The following is a 25,602-nucleotide window of genomic DNA, read 5'->3' on the forward strand; positions in this document are numbered from 1 at the left end:
TGACTTGAAGGGATTGGCTTGTAGAACATGATCGGAGGCATGAAGGGACCAACAATTTAGTATTACTATTGGAGGGCAGTGTAGAGAGTAAAAGTCGTAGAGGGAGACCAAGAGAGAAATACACTAAGCAGATTCAGAAGGCTGTAGGTTGCAGTTGCAGTAGGTATTGGGATATGAAGAATCTTGCACAGTATAGAGTAGCATGGAGAGCTGCATCAAACCAGTCTCTGGACTGTCGATGACGACAAGTAATTTATTGGTAAAACTGTAGAGGAATACAGGGATTGGAATGCATCCAGCAAATAATTGAGGACGTAAGTTGCAGGTGCTACTCTGAGGTGAAGAGGGTGGCACAGGAGATGAATTTGTGGTGGGCCGCGTCAAGATAGTCAGAAGGCTGATGATGACTCAAAAAAATATATAAATAAATCGTGTTGCAAAGGCTAATGACTGGACTGTTTCTCCAGTGGCCAGAAATCATAATGTGACTGCAGTTGGTCTTTACAGTAAACCCAAGTTACACACTGGAACTGTCCATTACTATGAAACTTTCTGTGGGTTTATGGAGTGGCTCATGTTTTGTATCTTACCAGTAAATATATTTTTCATTGATGCTGAGAAGCTTCAGAAGAATCTTCTTTTCCATTCAAATGAAACTGTGAAATGAATTTTGATCTTGAAATCTGTGTCATATGTTTCTTCAGAGTGTTGGTAGTCAATGCAACATTGAGAATTTGGGTAGTATGTATGTGTAAACTGACATTACAATTTACATGGACTATAGTCAATTTAAAACTGAAAATGGGATGAAAATCCAGTTGAGTTAATGAAAAACTTCTACTAGTATGTGTCTCAGATTGTTTTACAGCATTATGCAGTATTCACAAACAGCAATTCAGTGTTCAAGGCATTGATGAGTCAAGAATCTTATTTTTGATTTGCTCCACTCATCTTTGACAATCACTAACAAATTTAATGCAGCTACTTTATTTGCATCTATTTTAATAAAGAAGCTGTCTGATTTCGAACCAAATAAAGCTGACAATGGCCACTAGAGGGCACTGGGAGTACAGAACGCATTAACTAGCTCGTCCTGTGTGCCAATGGCACTGTCACTTGTGAAGTCGGGTGTTGGGCCTGTGTTCACATCAGCATCAGCTGCCTGGTCCTGTATGAGGATGCCTTTAAGCAATGCAGAATGTTGAAGATAGTGTGATACTAGACCTAAGGAGTTCCCATGTACAGAAATAAATGGAGTCTTGTGTAAATTAAGTGGTTGCTTATTGAAACCTATTTGTGAGAAATATTGCAAAGTTTGGTTGTAGTAATAGTGTGTGTGTGTGTGTGTGTGTGTGTGTGTTTGTTTTATGCATTCTTAATGTTAAAAATAATATTTCTTTTTTTCTTGTCTAAGGTCCGAAATCTGAAGAACTTGGGTTTCAGAGTTCCTCTTGCAATTGTTAATAAAGCCCATCAAGCAAACCAGATATATCCTTTGGCCATATCTTTAATTGAAAGTGTCAGGACATATGAGAGAACACTGGAGAAGGTGTGTAGTGTTGTTTTTAATATAGCTATTAGAAAGAAATTTTCATAAACACCACTCTCATAATCTTACTACTGCTAACCACTTACTTAATGTTAGTGCCATTTAAAGAATATCACTATTGCCAACAAAGATAGTTTACTGTGTCATTTTGTGTGGTCTATACTTTGAGTGCAGATTTTGTTAGTTACTGTTAACAGTAACTATTAACTCATTTTTTTTCCTAGTTCAGGATTTTCCAATAGAACATCTGTTATTAGCATGCTTTGTTTCTTTGTGTGATTGCTATAGAAGATATTTTTTCAGTGTGGCCTCTGCAGAAAAATAATTGGAGAGCAGCCTGCTGCCACATGTGCTACTTCTGTTATCTGTTGCTGTTTTTTGTTTGTCTTACCGTCTGTTATAGTTATTCCTGTGCATGTAAAAGTATTGACTTAAGGAAACTGACATAAAGAAATTATTTTCTGACTTAACGTGAAAGTTTAAAGCCACCATCCACTGTGTAACTTTGCACATTTCAAATGCCGGGCAGCTTGGGCATGAAAGTAAACAGTTCATTTCACTTTAGAAATGTAATTATTGTAACTTAATGCTCACTACAGTTGGTAGTTTCTGAGATTCAGTTTTAGGTACGATCTAAATATTGATAGAATTGATGTTGACTGAACAGTGGATGTTGGCTGCTGTACTATCAGTGCTAATTTAGCAATATGAAGTACTATGAAAAATGTGTTCATAAAATTTGAATTGATTGTGTTATGTCCAGAGAAGTTTTGTTATTTAGATGTGATGAGTTCTAGAAATTATCCTATAGTTTGAAATTGTGTTAAAAATGATTACATCCTATAAGCATGAGTGCATTTGAAACAGCACTCAGTTTTAATGTATGTTAACATGTTTTGTTTTTCTTCCTTACAATCCATCAGCTCTTGAACCGGAGTTCTCCCAATAGCCCGTCATTCAAGGTAGAGATAGCAAGCACATAATTGTCGAAAATACTAATACCTGTTAACTGCCTGAATGTTTGTTTGAGCCTGAGCATTTTGCCTGTGCTGTTAATTCCTGTTATGTGTGTTATTGGACTGACTGATTTGCTTTGTGAATCTATATGGAAGACAGTATTTCCTGCGATGTTCATTCACATACTTTTCTGCGATAATTATTTTGTTCTTTGTTCACTTCTGGTGTGTAAATATTCTGTTGATATAAATTGTAGACTTTAATCCCCTGTTCCTTTGGTGTGGTGGCCAAGTCAGTGACTTTGGTCATTTTGTTGTTGGAAAGTAATATAGGAATGAAAAATAGCATGACACAGGATGAATTACTGCATGTATTTGTCAGCTGTTAGCTTTAGTCATTATTGCTCTCCTGATAGAGCTTTATGTTTAAATTACTTACTGTATTTTTCCTGTAAAGAGCAAATACAGGGAGGAAATGGCTGCTGTTGCATTATATGCATGCAGTACAGATGCCTACAGAGCAAATGCAATACATGCACTGCAAATGGCCAAAGAAAGGTGGATTGTGTTTATCTTCTGTGTTTTGTGTCAGTTAAAAAACTTTTGTCTGTTTGAGTTTGCATCTGTTTCATGTATTTCATATAATAAAGCCTAACATTTCACGTATTGTGTGAAAATATGTTTCTCCTTTATCTGAGTTATATCCAGAGGAGAAATTTATGTAGTTACAATTCAACTGTTTTGTGTATTTAATGTTATACTTTTTTTTGTGGGCTCTTACTGAAAAACAAACTCTTGATACAGAAGAATATTAAGTTCACATAAACTGACATGCAGTGAATAGCAGCATGGTGATGCTTCTTTTCTCACGTATTTTGCGTAATTGTAGGGCTTATTATGTTGTTGAAGTTAAAGAATTGGATGTTCCCATTTTCACCAGTTCATCCCCTTGTACAGCCTACAGTTGTTTCTGAGCAAGGTGGCACAGTGGTCAAAGGAAAGGGCTTGCAATTAATAAGACTGGGGTTCAGGTCCTTGTGTTTACCATCCAGAATTTTGTTCTCTGTGGCTTCCCTAAATTGATGCCAAAACAAGAATAGTTTGTTAAAAAGAACACAGCTGCTTTCCTTCCTCATCCTGTGTGGACAGTACTGGATTTCCTTACTATGTTGATTTAATGTGGATTTTATACACATTTTTGTGAGCTATCTGTACATATTGATCACTTGATAATGCCGTAGCGGCCAAAATTGTCTGATTGTTGTAGACTGATAAATAAAGCATACTTTATCTCTTAAGGAAAAATGACTACACTTAATATTTCACGGAGTAGAATTTTCTTAGATGCAGTCACCAAAAATTACATGAGTATTCAGTCTATACAGTGTATTGCTCTCTCTATGCTTTTTAAATGAAGCTACACATCTGCACAATTTCATTCTCATTAACCTTAGCTGCATATGGGAAGTCTGCTGGAACATTGTATGGTTGTTTGTTACGTAACACACAGTTTAAGTGGGGACACCACTACTCTCAGCAGTGAAGAGTGGATCCAGAGAGTCAGTTATTTTAATTGTCATTGTACATACTAGACAATGTAAACACAAATGCATAATAGCAATAACTGACAGCTGTGCTCTTTCATAAAAAAAGCTGAAGCTTTTCATTAGGAATCACTCCAGATCAAGGACGAATTGAATTGCTCAAGTTAGTTCCGGCAGACTCTTGCTGTGATCTCTGAACTGGAGTCGTGGGTAGGATAGTATCAGCAGGCGGTCAACAAATGGCAGTCCATGTCTACATTGTAATTCTTTAAGGTTTCCCAGACATCTTGAGGTGTGGGGTATTGTGCCGTATATTAGCGTTGTTCATGCACAATATTTTGACAGTGTCATTTGTTATCTTCATCAGGTACTACATGAGACTGCTCATTGAGTGGAATGGGCCCAGTATTTATACCTATGATCTTCACCCTCAATGGCCAGTTCCAGGCATTCCATCTCCAGTCCGTTCCCGCTAGAGAGGTGTCCTTGGGTGTTAAATCTTCTGTCCAGTGTGCCTGGCTGAGTGCTCATGTTCAGTTCTCAGTTCAGTGCAGTTCCAGAGTTCACCCTGTGATCAACTCCCACTATAAGCATCCTGTGATGTCCCGTCTTCGGTCCAGTGTGCCTGGTGCTCTGTCTGGGTTCATTCCCGATGTCTAAACTCTGTTCTTCTTATGTGGAGTTACGCTGCTACCCTGTTAAATTTTCAGCAGTTTCAGTGCAGCATATGAGGCTCTACTGAATTGGTACCCAATTACACAATTCATGAAGTTTTCTGTCACCTTTCTCTTATAACCCTACCCCAGTATCTGCAGATCTTTGCCAGAACCATCGTGCCGTCATAATTCTTGGAAAGATTGAGTTCGAAACTTGGCAATGACTGATTTAGTTGCCTGTCTTAGTTAGGTGTGCCTATTATGTTCTTTGCTTCAGATGTCTGCTGTCCTAGTTGTTTGGCCAATGTAAGACATGCCACATTGACAAGGTATGTTACAAATTCTTGGTTTCTGAAATACCAGGTCATCTTTAATATTTCCCAGTAGTCTTCTTGTTTTGGTAGGTAGATGGAACACACACATCATATTATTCTTCCTGAGAATTGTGCCGATTTTGACAGAAATAGATTCCCCACAGGTCAGGTGTGCCACAGCCGAGGGCTGCCCATGGCTGCACCTCCTTTCTGCTTGTAAGATTGGCCCCCGTACATGCAATAAACTGAAGGCAGTATATGCCTGAATAGGTCCAACGGAGTATTGTCAGATTCCTCCGCAGTCAGTTCCAGTGGGTCTCTCAGTGGCACCTTGCTAAACAGGGATACCACATCAAAACAGTCCGCAGCTCGTGGTCTTTGGGCTAGTGTTGCTGCCTCTGAATCACGGGGTCCCAGATTCGATTCCTGGTTGGGGATGTTCTATGTCCGGGGACTGGATCTTTGTGTTGTCCTCATCATTTCATCACCATCATTTGTGAGAGTGACGAGATTGGATTGCGAAAAGAAAATGGACTTTGTAAAAATTTGGACTTCGTACGGGCGTGATGGCCGTGCTGTTGAGCACCCCACAAACCAATTCTCATAATCACACCAAAACTGACCATTGTCACATTCTGTGATATGTAGTTGCTTGAGACTACAAAAAATCCTCAGAGTTGTGGATGTGATGAATACACATATGGGGAAAAAAGTTTCTTCCAGAACTTTGTCGTCGGCTACATTGATTCACCATTGTTGCTGACAGTTGGGCATAGTGTCTACTTTTGGCAGCTTATTTAGTCTAGGTGAAACTGACTCTCTATCGTAGTTGTTTCATGGGTTGTGGGGCATATCCATTTTCTTAAAGAGATCCCTGATGGTCTTGTCCTTTTGTAAGGTCACATTCCAAAGGCTCCTATGCAGGATCCTCCAGAAGTTGACACACTTCCTATTGATAATCAGCCTGCTACAAAATGGCTGCAGTTCCCTTTGTAAGCTGGCAAAGCCTCTCATCACTTGATGTTCGATTTTGGATGCATTGTCTTGACGAGTACCCCGCACGTCTCCCAGCAAATTTCTTCCGCTACATTTGATTGAAGTGTGTTGGCTAGTTGGTCCACTGTACTGATGAAACTGAAAATATCCACATTTCTGGGAGATGTTGCAAAATTGAAGCTCCTGCTGAATACCTTTCAAAGTGGTGTCATTAAACACTTGCCACTTAGGTTCCAGGTGTGTAAATGGCCATGGGGAGGGAGAGGAGGCTGTAGGTATAAATACTGGGCCTATTCCACTCTATGCCCGGTCTCAGGTAGCACGTGATGAAGGTAAGTAGCCACGTTATTGAAATATTGTGCATGAACGGCACTGATATCCAGCCGAATACGCAACACCTCAAGGTGTCTGTATCCACATTTATACTTGCCAAATCATTGTGATGTTGGAGGCTGAAGGTACCGGTTATTGGAACATTGCATTTCACACCTCTAATGATGTATGTGTCAGAGTGCCTCGCCTAATAATGGTAATACAATTTTTTTTTCTATTTTCGGTGCTGTAGTTTATTATGGTCATTCTGATGAAGAGATCAATTATGTTAACGGTTGCTATGAACCCATTGTATGTTACTAGAGAAATTTTTTACGCTATTTATATAAAATATGGTAAGTTGTACTTTACTCAAAACAGTTCATACCCTTTTTTTTTTTTTCAGTGTCAAAGTCTGTTGATGAAGTTATTAATGATTTCGTAATGTTGTTGCTGCATATGACGTATTTTAAAAATGACTACCTCAGAATGGCATTCATAAAATTCCTTTGAGATTGGATTGCAATAGGTGGTACGGGATTGATGTTTTATGAGATCTTCGACCTAATCTTTCTTCATGATTGATATGAAGAACTATCTTATGTGGTGGTGGGGAGGGCATGGAGGCAGTTTTTGATGGGTATGGCAGTTGTACAGACAGAGTTATGTGAATGGAATGTTTGAGTGGCTGACTCTGCCCTACCCCATATTCTGCCTCGTGTCTCTACCTGAGGCCTGATTAAGCAGCAGCACTGAGGCTAGGCACTCCCAATAAATGTATAATGGTAGTCTTTTTACAACTAAGAAATTTTCCTATCCCTCAATCTTTTGGACAGTGACCTTTTTAAATTGTATGCTTGCAACAGTACTAACAGTTAATGTGCTTTTACAAATTGTCTTCAGCAAAGCTACATTAATTCATTGGCTGTATAGATATTGAGTTTGTGTTCTCATATTAATTACTTACCTTTGATTCTACTTAACAATGAAGCATGAAACAATGATAAGATTGATACTTATGGTAATTAATATGTTGCATAATTTTTGATTGTGCAAATGTCTTCTAAGCCATTGGACTACCATGCAGACAAAGCAACTTTGTCACTTTTCTAAGCTCAGTTTGTTGCATTTTCTGAAAAGCACATAAATGAAGAAAGGCAACCAGTTAGTTTTCGCTGATAAATAAGAGATTCATAAAATAATAAAACAGCACAGAGTTGTTATAAGCTTTTGAATTACTTCTCTCTCTCTCTCTCTCTCTCTCTCTCTCTCTCTCTGTGTGTGTGTGTGTGTGTGTGTGTGTGTGTGTGTGTGTGTGTGTGTGTGTGTGTGTGTGTGTATAAAGTTAGTAATGACAATCCACTGTTAAATGTTTCTATTCACCACAAATGTCAGTAACAAGTGAGTGGTTGCTTCTCTGCACTTTGTTTCCATCCTGGAAGTTTCAAATTGTAACAAGTGGAAAGCCATATTTTTGTAACAACAGGAATGCTTGGTATTGCATATTGCTTTCTTTAGACATGCAGGAACTTTACTTATGCTGCAGTGGTTAAAATATTTGGTATCCTTTATAGAAATGCTATTACATTCAGCAACTGCTTAGGTAATTCCCTGCCAATAATTAGTCAGTTGGTTACTGCCATTGGAAATAATGAAATAAACTTCCAGCAATTGTTGGTTTAGTGATAACTTGTTTATCATTGGTTTGTAGCAGGTATTTTTTAAGAATGTAATGCTTATAGTGTTTGCAGGACTAGACAAAATTATTATGATCACTGAATGCAGAAATTGTGACCAGTCCAAACATAATACTTCTGTTATGAATTTTTCATGTTTTTTTACACTTCAGTCAGGATAAATTATTTCGTTTTCCTTTATTGTAAACTTGTTAACATATCTTGAAATTGGTGAATCTGTAACTAATTGCTGTATTATATGTATTTAGCTTCAGTTTCTGTCTTCAGTGTTTGAAGTTGATGTTAAGATCAATATTTTGAAAGACTTAGAAATGTCACGTGCTTACAAAAACAAGTGTTTAGCTGCTTTGTATTTGAAGCATGTTTTTAGGTATTTTTATCTTTTCATTGGTTGTAATATGTGTTTTTATGTAGTAAGCTGAAGCTGTACTCTCACTTTGATTGAGAATCTGAATGTAAATTTAATTTGTGACTGTTTCTGCACAGAAACATTTCTGCAGTTTTCCTTAATTTCATTTTTTTTATAATTTGAATCATTATGTAGGAAAATTTAGAACTGAGATATTTGTCCTTTGTAGATTTTCAGTGATTCTAATTTCTTTGTCACATTTAATTGGGTTGCAGTGTATACAGCATTCTGTGGGTTGTTTCAGATTGAAGACAAAGCCAGCATTATACCTTTGGTTGCAGGTATGAGGAAAGAAGTTCAGTCACTGATTGCAGAGGTGAGAACTGGGTTTTTTTCTTTTCGTCTTTACATATATACTACTACTACTACTACTACTACTACTACTACTATTACATTGTAGATGAAAAATGAAATTGTTATAGATTTATGCTAATGTGTGGACTTATTACATTGTAGGGTATTGGATTAGTCTGGGATAGTTACAAGCTGGATCCATATGTACAGCGCTTAGCGGAAGTTGTGGTTAGTTTCCAAGAAAAAGTAGAAGATCTGCTGTTCGTTGAGGAACAGCTGGATGTGGATGTCCGTTCCCTTGAAACTTGTCCATATTCGGCTAATACCTTTGCAGACATTCTTGGAAAGATACAACATGCTGTTGATGATCTCAGTTTACGCCAATACTCCAACCTTCATATCTGGGTCAACAGGTTGGATGAAGAGGTTAGTTCAGTCTTCAGATATTATATTATTTCGTATTCAAGATCTTTTTGTGTATTGTATTTTATTTTTTAAATGGGGTTTTATATTTAGGCAAAGGATTAACAATCTGCTCAAATCAGATGAATCAGTGGTAAGGATTGTCAGAGTAGTGTATCTAACATTGTGGTATCATAATTGGGCATAAGCGCTGAAAAGCATTCAAACCTGTTGCTAAGTACTGAAAGCATGAAACATAACATGTACTATGTAGTGCTTAATGAATTTTTTCCACTTTTTAAGCAAATATGTAAACAGTGCAAGATATTATATAGTAATAAATGAGACGAAGGTGGCCACTCATTCAGATTGGTTATTAATGAAACAGATGTTCCACGATGACTAGATGAAAGTTAAGACATATTTGTTGATGATTGAATATAGTTAAGAATGCTTGTTGACTTAAAGAACTGCTTTGTGTCATCAAGTTGAAGTTCCTTGATATATGCTGATAATAAATAATTTTGAAGCCGAAGGTACCTTTTGTTACACAGTTGAAAAGACACTTTGTCATTTTCTGTATTATTCAATGGAATTCTCTCATTTGCTACTAATTTTTGTCTTGGTTCTCAGGCTGAACATACCTTGGAACTCGCAAGGGCACCCAATGAGTTGGGGAGGGGGGAAGCACAGCCATGATTAGGTCCTTTTTACATTTGTTGTAACATCTGTAAGGAAGATAATACCCAAAATAAAACTAAAACCATATAAAAATAGAAAATATTACTGTGAAATAGCAGGTGCAGATACACAAAAGGTGACATAAACGGCAGCTTTTGGCGCCAGTAGTTTTTTTTTTTACCAGCAAAAGAGAAGAGAGATGTAGTAAGCAAGACTGTTTAGGAATTAATTAGGAAGTCTGTTAGAACCAATAATGGAGGGGAGGAAGATAATGAAAAGAAAACACACAAGTGGCTTTTGCCATCAGTATGCAGGAGGACAAAAAATGTTAGTTACTGCAGGAGGGAGGACAAAAAATGTTAGTTACTGCAGGAGGGAGGACAAAAAATGTTAGTTACTGCAGAAGGGAGGACAAAAAATGTTAGTTACTGCAGAAGGGAGGACAAAAAATGTTAGTTACTGCAGGAGGGAGGACAATAAATGTTAGTTACTGCAGGAGGGAGGACAAAAAATGTTAGTTACTGCAGGAGGGAGGACAAAAAATGATCCTTAATTCAGGAGGGAGGACAAAAAATGATCCTTAATTCAGGAGGGAGGACAAAAAATGATCCTTAATTCAGGAGGGAGGACAAAAAATGATCCTTAATTCAGGAGGGAGGACAAAAAATGATCCTTAATTCAGGAGGGAGGACAAAAAATGATCCTTAACACGTAGTTCCAATTGTTCAACATTTGTGTCAAAAGTTGTATGTTATCATGTGCGGAAATGTTTACATGGTGCTCTGAGATATACTCTGATATTTTGGCTCTTGAGTGTGTGTTAAGAGGTTGATACCTGGAACAGTTGTAGCTAGTGGAAAGGAAAAGTATTGTGTATCTCTGTGTGTGGGCTAAAGAAGTAATTACACTGGAGCTAATTAGTAATTTTTTTGTAAGATATCATAAGTTTTCATGAAAGTGTAATTAGGTGTGTTTTTGACGTAGCTTTTCTTCCTTTAATTTTAGGTAGAGAAGAACTTGGCAGCTCGATTGCAGGCTGGGATACAAGCTTGGACCAATGCACTAAATGGTAAAAAGAAGGAGATTGACCACAGCATGGATACAGATGCCCCAGCACAGCCTACACACAAGCCTGGAGGAGATCCACAGGTAGGGAAATGTTCTGCGTTATGTTCGGTATACAGTTTGTGGAACAAGTTTTTGTTCACCATTGCTAATTTCCTCAGGCTGAATTTTATTGCAGTACACCACCAGAATTAACCATCACTTTTATCGTGTATCTTCAGATGCTGTGTCGGCTGCAACTTCTGTGCTAGCTTAAATATCGTTTAAGAAATGAAGTTCTGCCAAATGATATTGAATTCTTCTTTGATAAGTGTGTGTATATAGTTCTTTCCAATACAGCACTGTATCACTCAATATATTATTCATTTACAAAACTTCCTCTCCGATGATGCTTGTCTGTCCAAATTGTACCTCTCAATACATAGCTGTCACACTAAGTAAAAGAAGTCATTTATTTTGGCAATGCAGACAACATGGTCTCCTCTTCCATGCTTCCAGCACAATTCCTAGGTGGGACAATAGTGGTATCTAGTAAACTGCTGAATCAGCAAGTGCTGTAACTCACAGAAAGACTGCTGTCGTCACCCTGTCTGGCATATGTATGGTGTCCATCCTGCATGCACGTGCATGCCCCCTCCCCCCTTCCCCCTGCCCCCTCCCCTCCCCCTCCCCTTCCCCTCCCCTTCCCCTCCCCCTCCCCCTCCCCCGTCCCCACACACACAAAATTCCTCCCTTGGTATGAGAGTTGAAACAGACTTCTATTAACACAAAAATGACTTCCAGTGGTCATAATCACCATTTGTTGGTGATTTAGCCATTGGTCAACAGGTCTTTTTTCTTGAAGTGATTTGTTACACCACAATACTAACTACAGTAAACTGTCAAGTTTATACATTTTCATAACATTTTCTGTGTGTCAGTACACTAATTAAAGCTGTTCATCTATAACAACGAATTCTCTATTCCATTGTTTTTGTGCATTTTAACATTTTTCTTAGTCTATGGTAGAGATTTTGCATATTACCTGAAACGCTTAAATGTCATTTGTAATTAATTGAAATAACTTTTAAGGATTCAGATTGAGTAGACCAGTAACCTACTTGCTGAAGCCTGTGTCTGAAACTTGTAATGAGTTTTGTAAGCCGTAGAGCATACCATTTACTGACACAAGTAGTTTCTTTTGCATCAGAATACAAAGTTAAATTATTTGAACGGAGCAACAGGGTAAGTATCACCTTTCTTTGCATGGAGAGTATTTTGTATTGTTATGAAAATAGCAGTGCTCTTTTTAAAAGAAAATTTGAAAAAGCGTACATAAAGCTGTGCTGTTTCTTAAGAATACAGGGTACTTTTCTGGCTCAATATTATGAAAAAATCAACACCTATTTCTTTCAGGCACTGTTTATAATGTATATGTTAACAGATTTTTGTTGATATCAGGTAATGCAACACACTTTTCCTGAATTCTGAAAAATAAAACTTGCAGGAAATTGCAAATGAAGATACGAGTCCAATTAAACTGTGCCTCAGAACATTCCTGAAGCATATTTTTCATCCTGCTGCATTTCTTCATCTTCAAGCTTCATCTTGCCATTCCTTTTAGCACTTCTAGCTTCTTTGGTAACTTGAAGAGCGAATCTTTCAGCTTCACGCACCCGTTGTCTGCCATGCGCAAGCAGTTGATCTTCCATATTAGAGCCCCATTTTATGACAAAATTTCTCAGGGCCTCCAGCCTTCCTATTACTCCATCATTGAAACATATCCCTGCTTCTAGTACACCAACTTTTAATGTATTAAGTCCTATAAAAACATTCTTGGGTAATCTTTCTAGTATGCAGTGGTTGAAACTTTCATTTGTATTCTGAGTGCCCAATGGAGACATTTACTAAGCAGAACAAGGTCACTCAGGTATCTGAAAATTGGTTTTATTTCATTCATAACAGGATTTGGAAGAGAATGCTTATGATGGTATATTTGACAATTTTCTTTTGGTTTTTGGTAACCACACCAAGAATCTGCTCCTTTAGGGCAAAGTCCGTGAACAGGGTGGTCATTACAGTTTTGTCAAGGTATCACCATAAATATTGAACTCATTAATTTTATTGAAAGCTTTAGTCACAATTGCCTAGGTACTTTGTGTATCTGTCGTTATTAAAGCTCACCAACCTCTGAAATGTTTTTAGAGCTCCATCACATTCCATACCTCCAGTGTAACCATCATAATTCTTAGAACACAGATGTTCAATAGTCCTTCAGTGTTACCATGACATGTGTGGCAGTATTTAGATAAGCACTTAACATCAACAACTTTTCCATTCTCCAGAGAAGTAGCACTGACTACACCATTCAAGGAACGATGTCCTTGACGTTACCATGTCCTATCAAGTGCAACATCGATGTTCGTGGTTCCACTAATATTTACAGGTTTTTCTACTGCACGTTTTGTAGATGCTTTAGACACAACCATCAAGGCACCTAAAAGTATTGTTATGTACTTGCTGAAACAACTAGGAGGAGGAGGAGGAAGGTCCATCAAACCACAAAACGTTTGAGCAGCCTTTTTTCCTTTTCCTATTGCATGCATTGCATACACTAACTTCAGATTCACATCATATGAATTATGCACAATGTTCGAAGTCATTTTCGAGGTAGATTTATTGCAGGATCTACACAGAACAACTAATTTTGACGCTAAACCCTTCCTGCTACTTTGTTGTTCAGTCATTTCCAGACAACCTACACCATCACAGTGTTTACATTTAGCCAATTCCTTTATCAAAGAAGATAAGATGCCCACATAAACAGCAACAAATCCACTACAAACAGTGTCATTGTTAACACAAATATTTGAATCACCAGGAGGCGTGCCGTGTGGGAGTTTCTTCCCTGAAGAACTGATACAGAAGTTACTTTCAGCATTGTGGCTTGCTTTGTTTGTGAACTGGTTACCACGGAATTTCCTTTTATTGAATTTCTTGATGTGTGGCATAGTTCGTATTTATTGCACACTAAAGGATGTGTACTTCCAGAAATATATGTAGCACTTGGGCAACAAACATTCAGTAACACTTGAACAAACTGCTTCAGCGATACAAAAGCAAATACTAACAAAGATAATCATTTACAGACACTAGCAACCTGCACTGTTACCAGCATATACAATGTATCATACTTATAGTTGCTGGAAACAAAGTTCACAATTCTTTTCGGAATAATACTGGTTTCTTTAACAGAAATAAAGGGGGCATGGCGGCATACATGACCATAACTTTAAAATTTGACATTTTTCATTTGGAACCCTATAATGTATATATCAAAGTAATCAGAAAAGACTATAGAACTTAACAAAATCATAAAAAATTTTCATTTTTTTTACCATTTATAAGTATCCCTTACCCTTAAAGGTGAGATGGATTTGACAGAGTGATGGAGAAAACATTAAATGTTTGTTTGGAAAAGTAAAATACTTAAATGAAAGTGTCAGTTACACTTTGAAGTTTTATAAATTCGTATAAATAGAAGAGCCTTCAAAGGTTGTGCAGTATGGTTTATATTTTGGTAATGTGCAGCTGTAGCTATATCGCTGTATACGTTAAAACAGAAGATGTAACAACTCTTCTGTGTTTGCAGATTTCAGAATATTAATATGGTATTTGCATTTCAGATTCAAGTAATGGTGCATGAAGTGAGAATCACAAATCAGATCATGTATCTGTATCCGAGTATAGAAGAAGCTCGTTTTCAAATAATGCAACAGTTGTTTGCATGGCAAGCTATAGTGACTTCACAGACAAGATTACAAAGCTCCAGGTATCAAGTTGCTCTTGACCGCCCATCTTCACCAACATATCGCAACCTTCTCACAAAATTGCCCCAGGGTTGTAATGTACTTGAGTCAGCATATGATGCTATTGAAAACAAGATTAAGGAGGTGAGTGACCTCTGAAGAGTATCTTTCTATAGAACTGAAAATCCGAGATAGAATCGTAAATACAATTAAATATGCATGGGATTGCAAATGAGTGTTTTGTCTTCTTGTGTAAGAGCTGCCTTCAAAAATATTTTTTAAACTTTTTCAGTAATTCTTTTTACTCATGTTCAGTGACAGTACATATCATGCTGAAATATGTTTTTCTGCTAATAGGTACAAAAGTATGTTGGAGAGTGGCTTTGCTTCCAGTCATTGTGGGACCTACAGTCAGATAATCTCTACGGAAAGCTCGGAGAAAATATTGATCTTTGGATGAAGTGTCTACATGATATAAAGTGAGTATATTGCCATCTTAGTCTTCTTCTTATGACATCTGCTAAGGATTTGAGCAAGGCATGTCAACATGTTTGACAACTCACAGTGGAACAGAGTTTATATTTACTCAGTCAATTAGTAGCCTCTTTTGTAATTAGTTGAGGTCTGATTGGAGGAGGAAAAAGGATGCAAAGATGGAACCCATCTTCTGGAGATAGGTGTGTAGCTGCAGCAGATGCAAAGTACAGATGTGTCTGCTGGGCAAACATTAAGATATTAGGAAGCTATAGATAACAGTGAATTATTTGTTTTCTTGTGTTTTGGATTCTACTGTCAATGTCTACAATACAGTCTGTTCCTCTCCTTCTTTGCCTACTGTCCTGAGGTCCTTGTGGCAATTAGAGTACCTCAAATTGATAGGGTGTCAGTATAAGGCCACTGTAATGAAACTTACTTGCAACACTTCTCTTTATGTACAAAATTGATATTTATAACCATTAAAAGTTAGTTAGCTTATCAAGTAACTTATCATGGTTACAACTTACTTGATAAGTCAACAAATGGAATCAATGACTTGGTAAATTTGGCCTCCGACTGAATATCAAGAAGACAGAATACATGGAGTGTTTTATTGAAACTGGTGGAACAAAGTCAGTGGAGAAGACCTGCAGAAATTGGAGCAATTCAAATATCTTGGCTGACTCATATGCAGTGGATGGTGAAAGTCTACTGGATGTCCGTTGCCTTGTTAACACCAGCTGGATGAAATGGCACCAGGTGACTGGCATGCTGTGTGATTGCCATATGCCTCTATGCCTTAAGTCAAAGCTTTATGGGACAGTAGTATTTCCAATTGTACTTTATGGGTCAGAGTGTCGGCCAATGACAATGAAGCATGATCGTGCTCAGCAGATGATGGAAATGCATATGCTCTTATGGTCCCTTGGGCTTACCCGATTTGACTATGCAACAAACGTCAACGTTAGACTGTGACTTGGGTTTACACCAATCTCGGACAAACTACGGGAATGCAGGTTCAGATGATAGACATGTAATGCTTACTAAAGCAGACTCGGTGTCAAAAAACAGCTATGCTCCTAGACATAAATGACCGATGACCTTGTGGCAGACCCAAGACCCAATAGATGGACTGTATATAGAAGAATACGGAATTAATCAATGCCACCTACGAAGATGCCCTTAACAGACCCAAATGGAGGCAGATGTGTCAACGAGCAGACCCTGCTTAGCATGGGAAAAATGCTAAGAAGAAGAAGAAGAAGAAGAAGAAGAAGAAGAAGAAGAAGAAGAAGAAAAGTTACTTGATTCACTCACAAAGCAAAATGATAAGTTACTCTCTGTGTCAGTCATTTCTCACACTCTGTCACTTCCTGCCAGTTCATTGCACAAATAATTATTTGCATTTATGTCCATGCTCTGTGCTCTAGTTTCCAATACATTACAAAAACATCTGCCTCATGAGTTCTTTGTTACTTTGTTATGTGTAACTCTGTTCTGTGACATAGTGCAATAGGCTGAATATTCCGTTGCCTTTTGTGTGGTATTGCGATCTTTTGAGTCCTCCATTTAATGTGCTGACTGTGTTTTAACTTGGTGTTTGAGTGAATACCAAGGGATTTCACATATATCATCTCATTTAGTGTGTCACCAGTATAGTCTGATTAAAATTACTTTTTAACTGACACGTTAAGCTTTGAAACAGAATTCTTCTGATGAGAGCTTTGAATGTCACGAATGAAGCATTTGATTCTGACAATGTGCCGTCACAAAACATTGGTTCACTTGGGGTACACCTACATGACATCAGATGATCCGTATGACACAAATATAATTTAGCAAATGGAATGCTGAGCCCTGCTAACAGTCTGTTCACTCGGTGTTGACCGCATTGGGAAGCCATACATTATGGTCACAGCTGGTTGACCAAGGCCTTAGCTGTTGTGCAGCTCAAGACCATTGTGACAATGCTCTAGTGCATGTGACAAGTGTCAACTGAAAAGTGACTTTTATTGGACTTTCTTTAAAATCATTTATGCTCTGTGTATTCTCATACTCAGATTGTGATCTTATATAATACATCATGCAAGACGTCTTTGGCCTTTTCATTTTGGCCCTTATTTCTTCATCACACATTTCCACCAGTGTCAGTTACATCATTTTCTGCATTTTTAATTGCTCTTATATTTAGCACATACATCCAAATTCTTTTATCTTCACAGTCCATAATCCTGAATTCATGTTTAACTAGTGATCTCCATCATTTTTACTACATCCCCAATAAAGATCTGACTTTTATAGTGTTACCTCTGTTACATAGTCCTTACAGCAGTCGGGCAAAATTTAATTAAATATGAGAATTTTGAAGAAATTTACAGGTCAAGGGAAAGAGTGATATTTCTTGGGTCATATATTTGGAAGTGTAATTTTTACTTGCACTGTTTTGTTAATATCACAACAAATGTACTAGTAGATATTGCTTGGTAGCTGGCAACAAATAAGAGTTATTTACTGAATATGAGTTGCTTATCTCAAATGATGTAATTAGGAATGGGATCGTTTGCTTTCTTCTGTGTATGATCACCTTGAACTGCTCTCTGGTATTGAGATTGATGATATCATCTGGTTTGTCATTTTCACAAGCTTACTTGTTGCTATCCTCTGTGTTTACTGTACTCCTGTGGGCACAGTGTTATAAACAGATTCCTCCTGTGAATCAGACAGTCCATGATTACATCATGTACGCACCAGATGCTACTAAAAGAACTTGCTTTCAGGAAATCACGAACTACGTTTGACACATCAGATACACGCCGGGAGTTTGGTCCAATTGTGATTGATTATGCCAAGGTACAAAGCAAAGTATCACTCAAGTATGACTCTTGGCACAAGGAGACACTTGCTAAATTTGGTTCTCTGCTAGGAAATGAAATGGCTCAATTTCATTCCCAAGTTTCTAAGGTATTTACATGAATTAGTTTTTTCTTCTTAGAGTATTCATTTCAGTCTGCTGTACTGTTTCACACAGTGTTAATAGTAAGTGAATTTTTTTGGAAAATATTTTTTTAATTAAAATGATTTTTTTAAAAATCAGTCTCGCAGTGAACTAGAGCAACAGAGTATTGAAGCAGCAAGCACATCTGATGCAGTCACTTTCATAACATACGTGCAAAGTCTAAAGAGAAAGATGAAGGCCTGGGAAAAACAGGTACATAAAAATTATTTACTTATTTCATCATTAATTTTTGTGTTGTAAAGAAATGCAGAATAATTACGTATCGCACACTTTCAGGTGGATGTGTACAGTGAAGGACAGTTAATCTTGGAGAGGCAGCGATTTCAGTTCCCAAGTTCTTGGCTACATGTTGACAACATTGTAGGCGAATGGAGTGCTTTTAATGAAATAATAAAGCGCAAGGATTCATCAATACAGTCACAGGTTTGTGTTTAAATAAAATCTCCTTAGCTGTGATATACAGTACTACCCATAAGTTTAAAACTGTTCGGTTTTATGTTAATTAAAATAGTAATCTTAGAAATGTATTGATCTAGAATAGTATGTGTTTGTGGCAGTATATTAACTCATTATGCAGGTAAAGAAATTTTCTGTATTTTGATTATTATGGTTAAATTTAAATTTCATAAAACTGATTCTAAGAAACAAATTATGTGTTAGCATATTTGTGGTTAGCTTTACTAATGAAATAGTAAGAAGATAGCTGAAATGTTGTGGGATAAGCAGTACAAATGGTTAAGGGAAAGTCTCAGAGGTGGTAATCATTGTATAATACTGCACTGAAGTAAAGCATTACTCATAAAATTAGGAAATTATTGATGTTGTGAACAGTATGGTGAGTTTCCTAAATTTCATTGAGAATGCATGTTTTCCTTTCAAATTTCACTAATGATTAGCATAGTTTTGGCAACTTTTCTAGAAATAATCGTTGTCCTTGTAGAGAGTTTAGTATCCCCACCAGTGAATGTACATTAGGCGACAGATGAGTAGGTGTGGATCTCGCGAATAGTAGTGAGAGAAGCTATCATGGATGCTGCACATTGAGTGTCGTGTGGGCAGAACCATTGACTTGCGTATGTTGGCAGTGTAGGCTGGCTTGTGGGCTCTTAGAGTGAGATTGACTTACAGAGACGTGGCTTTCATATTGTGCCTTGCTCTTGGTTCTGCACATCAGTTGTTTTGATGATTTTCCTTGGTCACTTTTTGTGCTTTTTCTCCAAGGATCTCTAAGTGGCGTTTGGAATATCTGCTCTCCCATAGATTGACCTACATATTGAGTGTTTCCTCTTCCCCAGAGCAGCTTCTGGTATGAGCACACATCATTGGTTAGAGTAGTGACATTTATGCCAACATAATGGTTTTGTGGCATTGTCGTGCCTCAGCAGATACAAAAGTGACTTTTGTGAACGGCAAATTACATTATGTTTGAAATTGTTTCAGAAGATGTTTGTTGTAAAAATGTTTGTGTAAATAACTATTTTACTATGATTTACAGGAGTAATTAGTCTGTTTCACATAAAATTTGAACAATATGTTTTCTGTGGAGTGTTAAATTGTGTAACGAACAGTCCTTTTTGTGTTTCTTGAGAATTGTTGGCTATTTCCTCATCTTTTCATTGACAGAAGAATTAACTTGTTGCACTTTTACAAAAAGTGTATTGAAACAAGTATTGATTATGATGACAAATCATTAGTTAAAGATGTAATGCTGTATGGTGAATAGACTTGTAAAAATATCAGGTGACTGCTGACATTTTAAACTTAAAATCTTCTGCAGAGCAGAGAAAACTGAGCACATGTGACTGTATCTTAAGTTTGTATACACCTTGATGTGTCTAGGTTCTTATTGCTACTAGGTGGAACAAAAGTTTGGGCTTTAATCTTTATCTTACGTTTAATATGTCTTTATATATCTTGACAGCTTTCAAGATGAGCAGTACTTTGCATTGTCAGTCTTTACACACCAACCTGGACTTTTTATGTAAATAATATTGAAATAAATTGTATATCCTTCTATACTTTTGTATGAAAGGAAAAAAGATGGCTTTTAAAGTTTTGCTTCAGGGTTGTAACTGCAGCTGCTGATGGTATTTCATTTCTTGTAGGTTGCAAGTTTGCAGATGAAAATTGTGACGGAAGATAAGGCAGTGGAGGCTCGTACCAATGACTTTTTGAATGACTGGGAACGTAATAAGCCTGTGGAAGGACACTTACGGCCTGATGATGCACTGCAACAACTACATATGTATGAAACAAAGTTTGCCAGACTTAAAGAAGAGCGAGACAACGTTGCCAAAGCTAAGGAAGCACTGGAGCTACAAGAACCAGGTTTCTTTGTTTTTTTGATATCTTGTGCTGTTGTACAGGATTATTTGTTTAGAATAATGTAAAGAGCATAATGGAAACAAATATTTATTTTAGTAACATCAGTATTTCCTGCTATGAAGCTTGTAATTCCCTTGGTACTGTATTTAACTGCAAAGATATTGAGTTACCTTATTGCACACTTTTTCCTTAGCCTGTATATTAAGAACAATGAGTTGTATGAATAAAATGGAAAATATATTTTATACTCAGAATTTCAGAGAGCATTTTCAGCTTCGCATGAATAAAGTGTGTAGGAAAATATACTTCATCCGAGAATGTCGTCACCATGAGCGAAAGGGAGGGGGAAGTTGCTCAAAACAAATAATGTTTTCAGATTTTGTATGAATAAAACTAGAGGAGCTTCTAATAAGTCGAGAATTTTCTCCTTTTTTGAAATGAACTCTGTAGTATACTTAGAGCTGAGTAAGTTCTGTTGAAATAACAGCTTTACAGAGGTTTTCTTTAGTAACAGTGGCAGAACTTACGTTGCTTGGAAGGCAAGAAAAGATACATGTAGCCCAAAGAAATACTGAAGAGAGAAGCAATAGAAGTTTATATGGGCTTAACAATAAAAAAAATTATTTGCCTGGTGAACTTCCTTTCCAAAAATACTGAAAGAATATGGGGACCTTTGAAACTAAGTGAAAATTGAAGCATTTTCGTTGTCATATAACAGACTGCAACTGTACACGGGTTCGTTCACTACCTATTTTTCACGTGGCTCATCTGCAAAGGGGGTTGGTAGTGAACGGTTGCATTTGCGCCCCTAATACTGAGTCATATATAGGCTAGCCTTTGAACAGTAACGAATTGAATACACAGTTGTCTATACCACAACCTTGTGCTAAATGAGGTACACTATACAAATTCAGATTGAAACTTATTTATTTAAAAAGCACTTCTAACTTTGTGACCATGCATCTTTAAGTTCACAAATAAATCCGATCTGGATAATTAGTATTTGGTGCAATTCGTACACATGGTTTGTCTCGCACCTAAGCACTTTCATGTTGTTCCTTCACATACACGGGCATCCATGCTTACACTTGCGGCACTTTGCCGCTCCGAACTTACCACAACGGACAACAGACCTCCTTTTCCTGCTCATATCCTCAGTCCTGAGTCAGGTCACGTGACACAACATTAATCAAAATAATTCATAAAAAGGGCCACAATTCATTTACAATTTTTATAAGATTTAAATACTTAAATCTAAATACATTATATAATTTTACACACATTTATCACCACATAGTTTTATAATTTGTCGCAAAAAAAAACAAAAAAAAAACAAACTAACTATGCAACAGAACTACCATGCTCATCAAAACACAAAACAAGTATTTTTATGTCCATTTTGCATTACACTATTGGCACTCTGCATTTAATACATAATTTTATTCTTAAGCACGGAAAATTAAAATAGGGACTAATTTATGACATGCTATCAGATTTACATAATTAAGAATAACTCGTTTTGGCACAGTTTCACCCTCTCCCTTCATTTAATGACGTCGTCGCATGAAATACCAGACATACAAATACCTGTCTGGCACTACAAAAATCGAAATTGAATGGTGTCTTCATATTAAATAACGACTTACTTAGCAGTTGGCTCGTTTTCACATGATTTCTATTTCAATGATCCAAGGGCTCATTACAAGCACACTCTACATTATTGACTTAAGTGCAAATCCATGTACAGTAATTATCTGCAATTATGTAACCAAGTAATTTAAACCATCTGATACTGCTGAATGTGCTTTCTCTTTATCAGGGAAAGACGAGTGTATAAATATATTGATTTTTCTTTGTGCTTTTCGCATTCCATCGATTTTTTCCATAGCTGATATTTCCATTGCCAGCAAAGCTGCTGTATGGCCATATTATCCCCCGTTACCTTAAAAGACCCAAGTTTTCAGACTGGTGTATGAGAAGACTTAGGTATATTGTCAGAAGTTCATAATATTTTCTCACAGCATAAATAATATATTTTTTGTGTTAAAATTAAGTAGGTAGATCAGAAAAATTAATAAGTGGGTTATTACAAACCTAGTGACTTGTTCCTTGTAATGAAACGCGTGGGCAACTACTTACATACTAGATGCGCAAGTGGACCATTATGCATCTTATTTAACCCATATGACAAGAGTTACGGTTTGGAGTAGATGAAAATGTCATCTAACCATGGGATTTTGTTTGTGTAACGTATTCACCTAACTTCAATAACAAAAAAGTTTACCGCATGTTGAAAATTCAGTAACATAACAAGAAAACGCATTTTCATAAAGTATCTGTAATCATCTTAATGATTTGTTGATGCACAAAAAAGTAAAATCTTCTCAAGGAGGAGTGGAAATACTGAGAAGGAACTCCCTCATCAGAGAATATGCTTCAAATCTTTTCTCAGAGCATATTCTTTTGTGCTGAGAATCTTCTCTGAAGAATGTTCTCTTTTTTTATTCATATGACCCAGTGTTTAATGTAAAGAAATGTTACTGCACTATTTAGCTGAATGTAGAAGTGTATCATTATCATTAATGTGTAATTTTCCAAATATCATTGTTTTCTCTCCTACCTATGAAATTTCCTCAGAACTACATGTTATGATTAGCTGTTCTCTACACAAAATGTACTTACTTCTTATTAACACTGTACCGGTTACCATGTGATGACAAAGGAGTCAGTCATAATGATGGAAATTTTAATATAGACCAGTTTAGAAGGTGATTGTTTCAATGCAGGTGGTGTGAGCACAAGTGAAGATCGAATGCAAGTGGTGTTCGAAGAACTACAAGATCTCAGAGGTGTTTGGTCAGAATTGTCTCGCATCTGGGCACAAATTGATGAAATCCGCGAGAAACCCTGGCTATCTGTACAGCCACGCAAAATAAGAGCACAGCTAGATACGTTGCTGAGCCAGCTGAAGGAACTTCCTGCAAGACTTCGCCAATATGCCTCTTATGAATATGTTAGAAAGATGTTATTGGGGTACACAAAGGTATGTTAAATTGTTTTTCATTGTACTTTGTGGTATTAATGTTTAGTATGAAATGAAGTTTTTATCAGATTTCAGTGATGTCAAAAGCAGGTTCTTTGCAGTTATTGGGTATATGAAACTTGTGTATGGTGTAGTGAAAATGACAGAGTGAATTTCTGGCCAGAAGGAGCAGATTTGCACGATACCTGCACATTCATACACGTGTGATTAGTGACAGAAAATGCCAGAACTTTTAGGTTTTTAGTTTGACACACATTCTGTCACCGAGACACACTCTGCACTGTAAACGTAGTGTCTTGTGTGCCTGTTGTTTTTTTACTAACTACTTCTTGCATTTGTGTGTAATAATTAACACAGACGCAAAAGTTTGTATTAGGGTCCATAATTTCTCCACTATGTTTGTGAGAATGAAGTGTGTCTGAAAAGTGTGTGCATTAATGGGGAAGTAGCATTTTGTTATTTAGTCATAATTTGTGCAAGTTCTAGTGTACATGCCTCTTTGTTGCACATAAAGTTACATCAAATGGACCTCCTGAAATTTTAATTATACTACTTCTTTCATGTGTGATGAAATTGATTGAAGACTTGTGAAACTGACTCATGTGAATTATATTAATACAAACTTCCTTCATAGATCAACATGATGATCGTTGAACTAAAGTCAGATGCGTTGAAGGAACGTCACTGGAAACTTCTGATGAAACAACTGCGTGTAAATTGGGTTCTTTCTGAGCTCAATTTAGGAATGGTATGGGATGTTGATCTTCAAAAGAATGAATCAATTGTTAAAGACATCATACTTGTGGCACAAGGAGAAATGGCTCTAGAAGAATTTTTGAAACAAGTGAGTAGTGAATGCTTTTAATTAAGAGAGCTATATTTTCAGTTATCTGGGTATTTGACTAGGGCAGACAACAGAAGTGCAATATTAAGTGTTTTTAGATGTAATTTTGATTTCACCCTAGATAAGTTCTGAGCTGTTCTACTTTATACAAGAATAGTCCTGTTTCCTGCAGTCCTTCCAGCTTTTTTTGAAAAAAGGCTCTTTTTCATTTTTAAGGGTAACATTTTTTTTCGCTTTGTGTGTGTTTGTATGCCTGATGCAGAGCCTTACCGAGGTGATCCTGCATCCCTGGCAAAACTGCCATAGCTGCGAACCCCATGTCATTTCCCCATGAAACAACCCATTAGCAATTTTTCTCTATGCATATACAGATGCAGATTTTATAATCATGTAAACAAGTTTATTAAAAATGAAGCATTAATGGAAAATATTACGTAAATGAACTATAATGATATATATTGATATATATTGTAATTATTATTATTATTATTATTTTCGATTATTCCCATTTAAGAGAGCGTTGGAACTTGAATTCCTTTATGATGATCGTTTATGTTTTTTCTGAGCCCAAATTTTCTTCATGTGTTCACTGTGTTGTTTCTTTTGCTCCGCTGTCCATTTGCATCCTGGTCTCTTCTGTGTTGTGGTGTCAAATTTGTTTTTTGATGATGTTCCTGAATTCAGTTCTATTTTCTGCATCGTTTACTGTTATGTGTGCTTGTCTGAGGTCCTCTTCAACTTATTTTATCCATTTTGTTTTTCCCCTGCCTGAGTTGATGACTTCAAGAATTTGCTTTGAAATTCTGTTTTCATTCATCCTGTGGATATGTCCGTAGAACTGCATTCTTCTTTTCCTTATTGTATCTGTAATCTTGTCTGTGTATTTATATAATTCTGATGTTGGCCTCTTCTTCCAGATTCCTTGCTCTTGTATCGGGCCAAAAATTTTCCTGAGAATTTTCCTTTCTTGTTTCTCTATTTCTTTGATTTTAGTTTGCCCACCTATTTGTGTTGTTTCAGATGCATACAGTGCCTCCGGAAGTACGACAGTGTTGTAGTGCCTCAATTTTGCGTTAATGGATATGGACTTTGTTATAATAGTTCCACGTGAGTTTATATGCTTTCTGTAGTTTTTTTATTCTTTCCTCATTGGCCTTTAGGTTGATCCCTGATGGCTGGATGATTTCTCCCAGGTACTTAAAATGTGGTACTTGTAAAATTTTCCCATGGGTTG

The 25,602-nt window shown here is 36.8% G+C and overlaps 1 protein-coding gene across 3 annotated transcripts in view; it reads left to right on the forward strand.

The window, feature by feature from the left end:
* LOC126474868 (dynein heavy chain, cytoplasmic) overlaps positions 1-25,602 on the forward strand; it is a 231,166-nt gene that overhangs the window by 54,419 nt on the left and 151,145 nt on the right. For 2 of the 3 annotated variants that reach the window (XM_050102347.1, XM_050102348.1), the window contains exons 12-24: positions 1,415-1,549; positions 2,473-2,511; positions 8,678-8,749; positions 8,890-9,153; positions 10,816-10,959; positions 14,541-14,807; positions 15,021-15,142; positions 17,918-18,101; positions 18,235-18,348; positions 18,433-18,579; positions 20,262-20,484; positions 23,268-23,524; positions 24,159-24,368. In XM_050102347.1, the coding sequence (XP_049958304.1) occupies positions 1,415-1,549; positions 2,473-2,511; positions 8,678-8,749; positions 8,890-9,153; positions 10,816-10,959; positions 14,541-14,807; positions 15,021-15,142; positions 17,918-18,101; positions 18,235-18,348; positions 18,433-18,579; positions 20,262-20,484; positions 23,268-23,524; positions 24,159-24,368 (2,178 nt within the window). The remainder of the gene's footprint in view (positions 1-1,414; positions 1,550-2,472; positions 2,512-8,677; positions 8,750-8,889; positions 9,154-10,815; positions 10,960-14,540; positions 14,808-15,020; positions 15,143-17,917; positions 18,102-18,234; positions 18,349-18,432; positions 18,580-20,261; positions 20,485-23,267; positions 23,525-24,158; positions 24,369-25,602) is intronic. The other variant, XM_050102349.1, reaches the window with a different exon arrangement.

Source organism: Schistocerca serialis, chromosome 4, assembly GCF_023864345.2.
Source record: "Schistocerca serialis cubense isolate TAMUIC-IGC-003099 chromosome 4, iqSchSeri2.2, whole genome shotgun sequence".
In the NCBI taxonomy this organism is placed as follows: Eukaryota; Metazoa; Arthropoda; class Insecta; order Orthoptera; family Acrididae; genus Schistocerca; species Schistocerca serialis.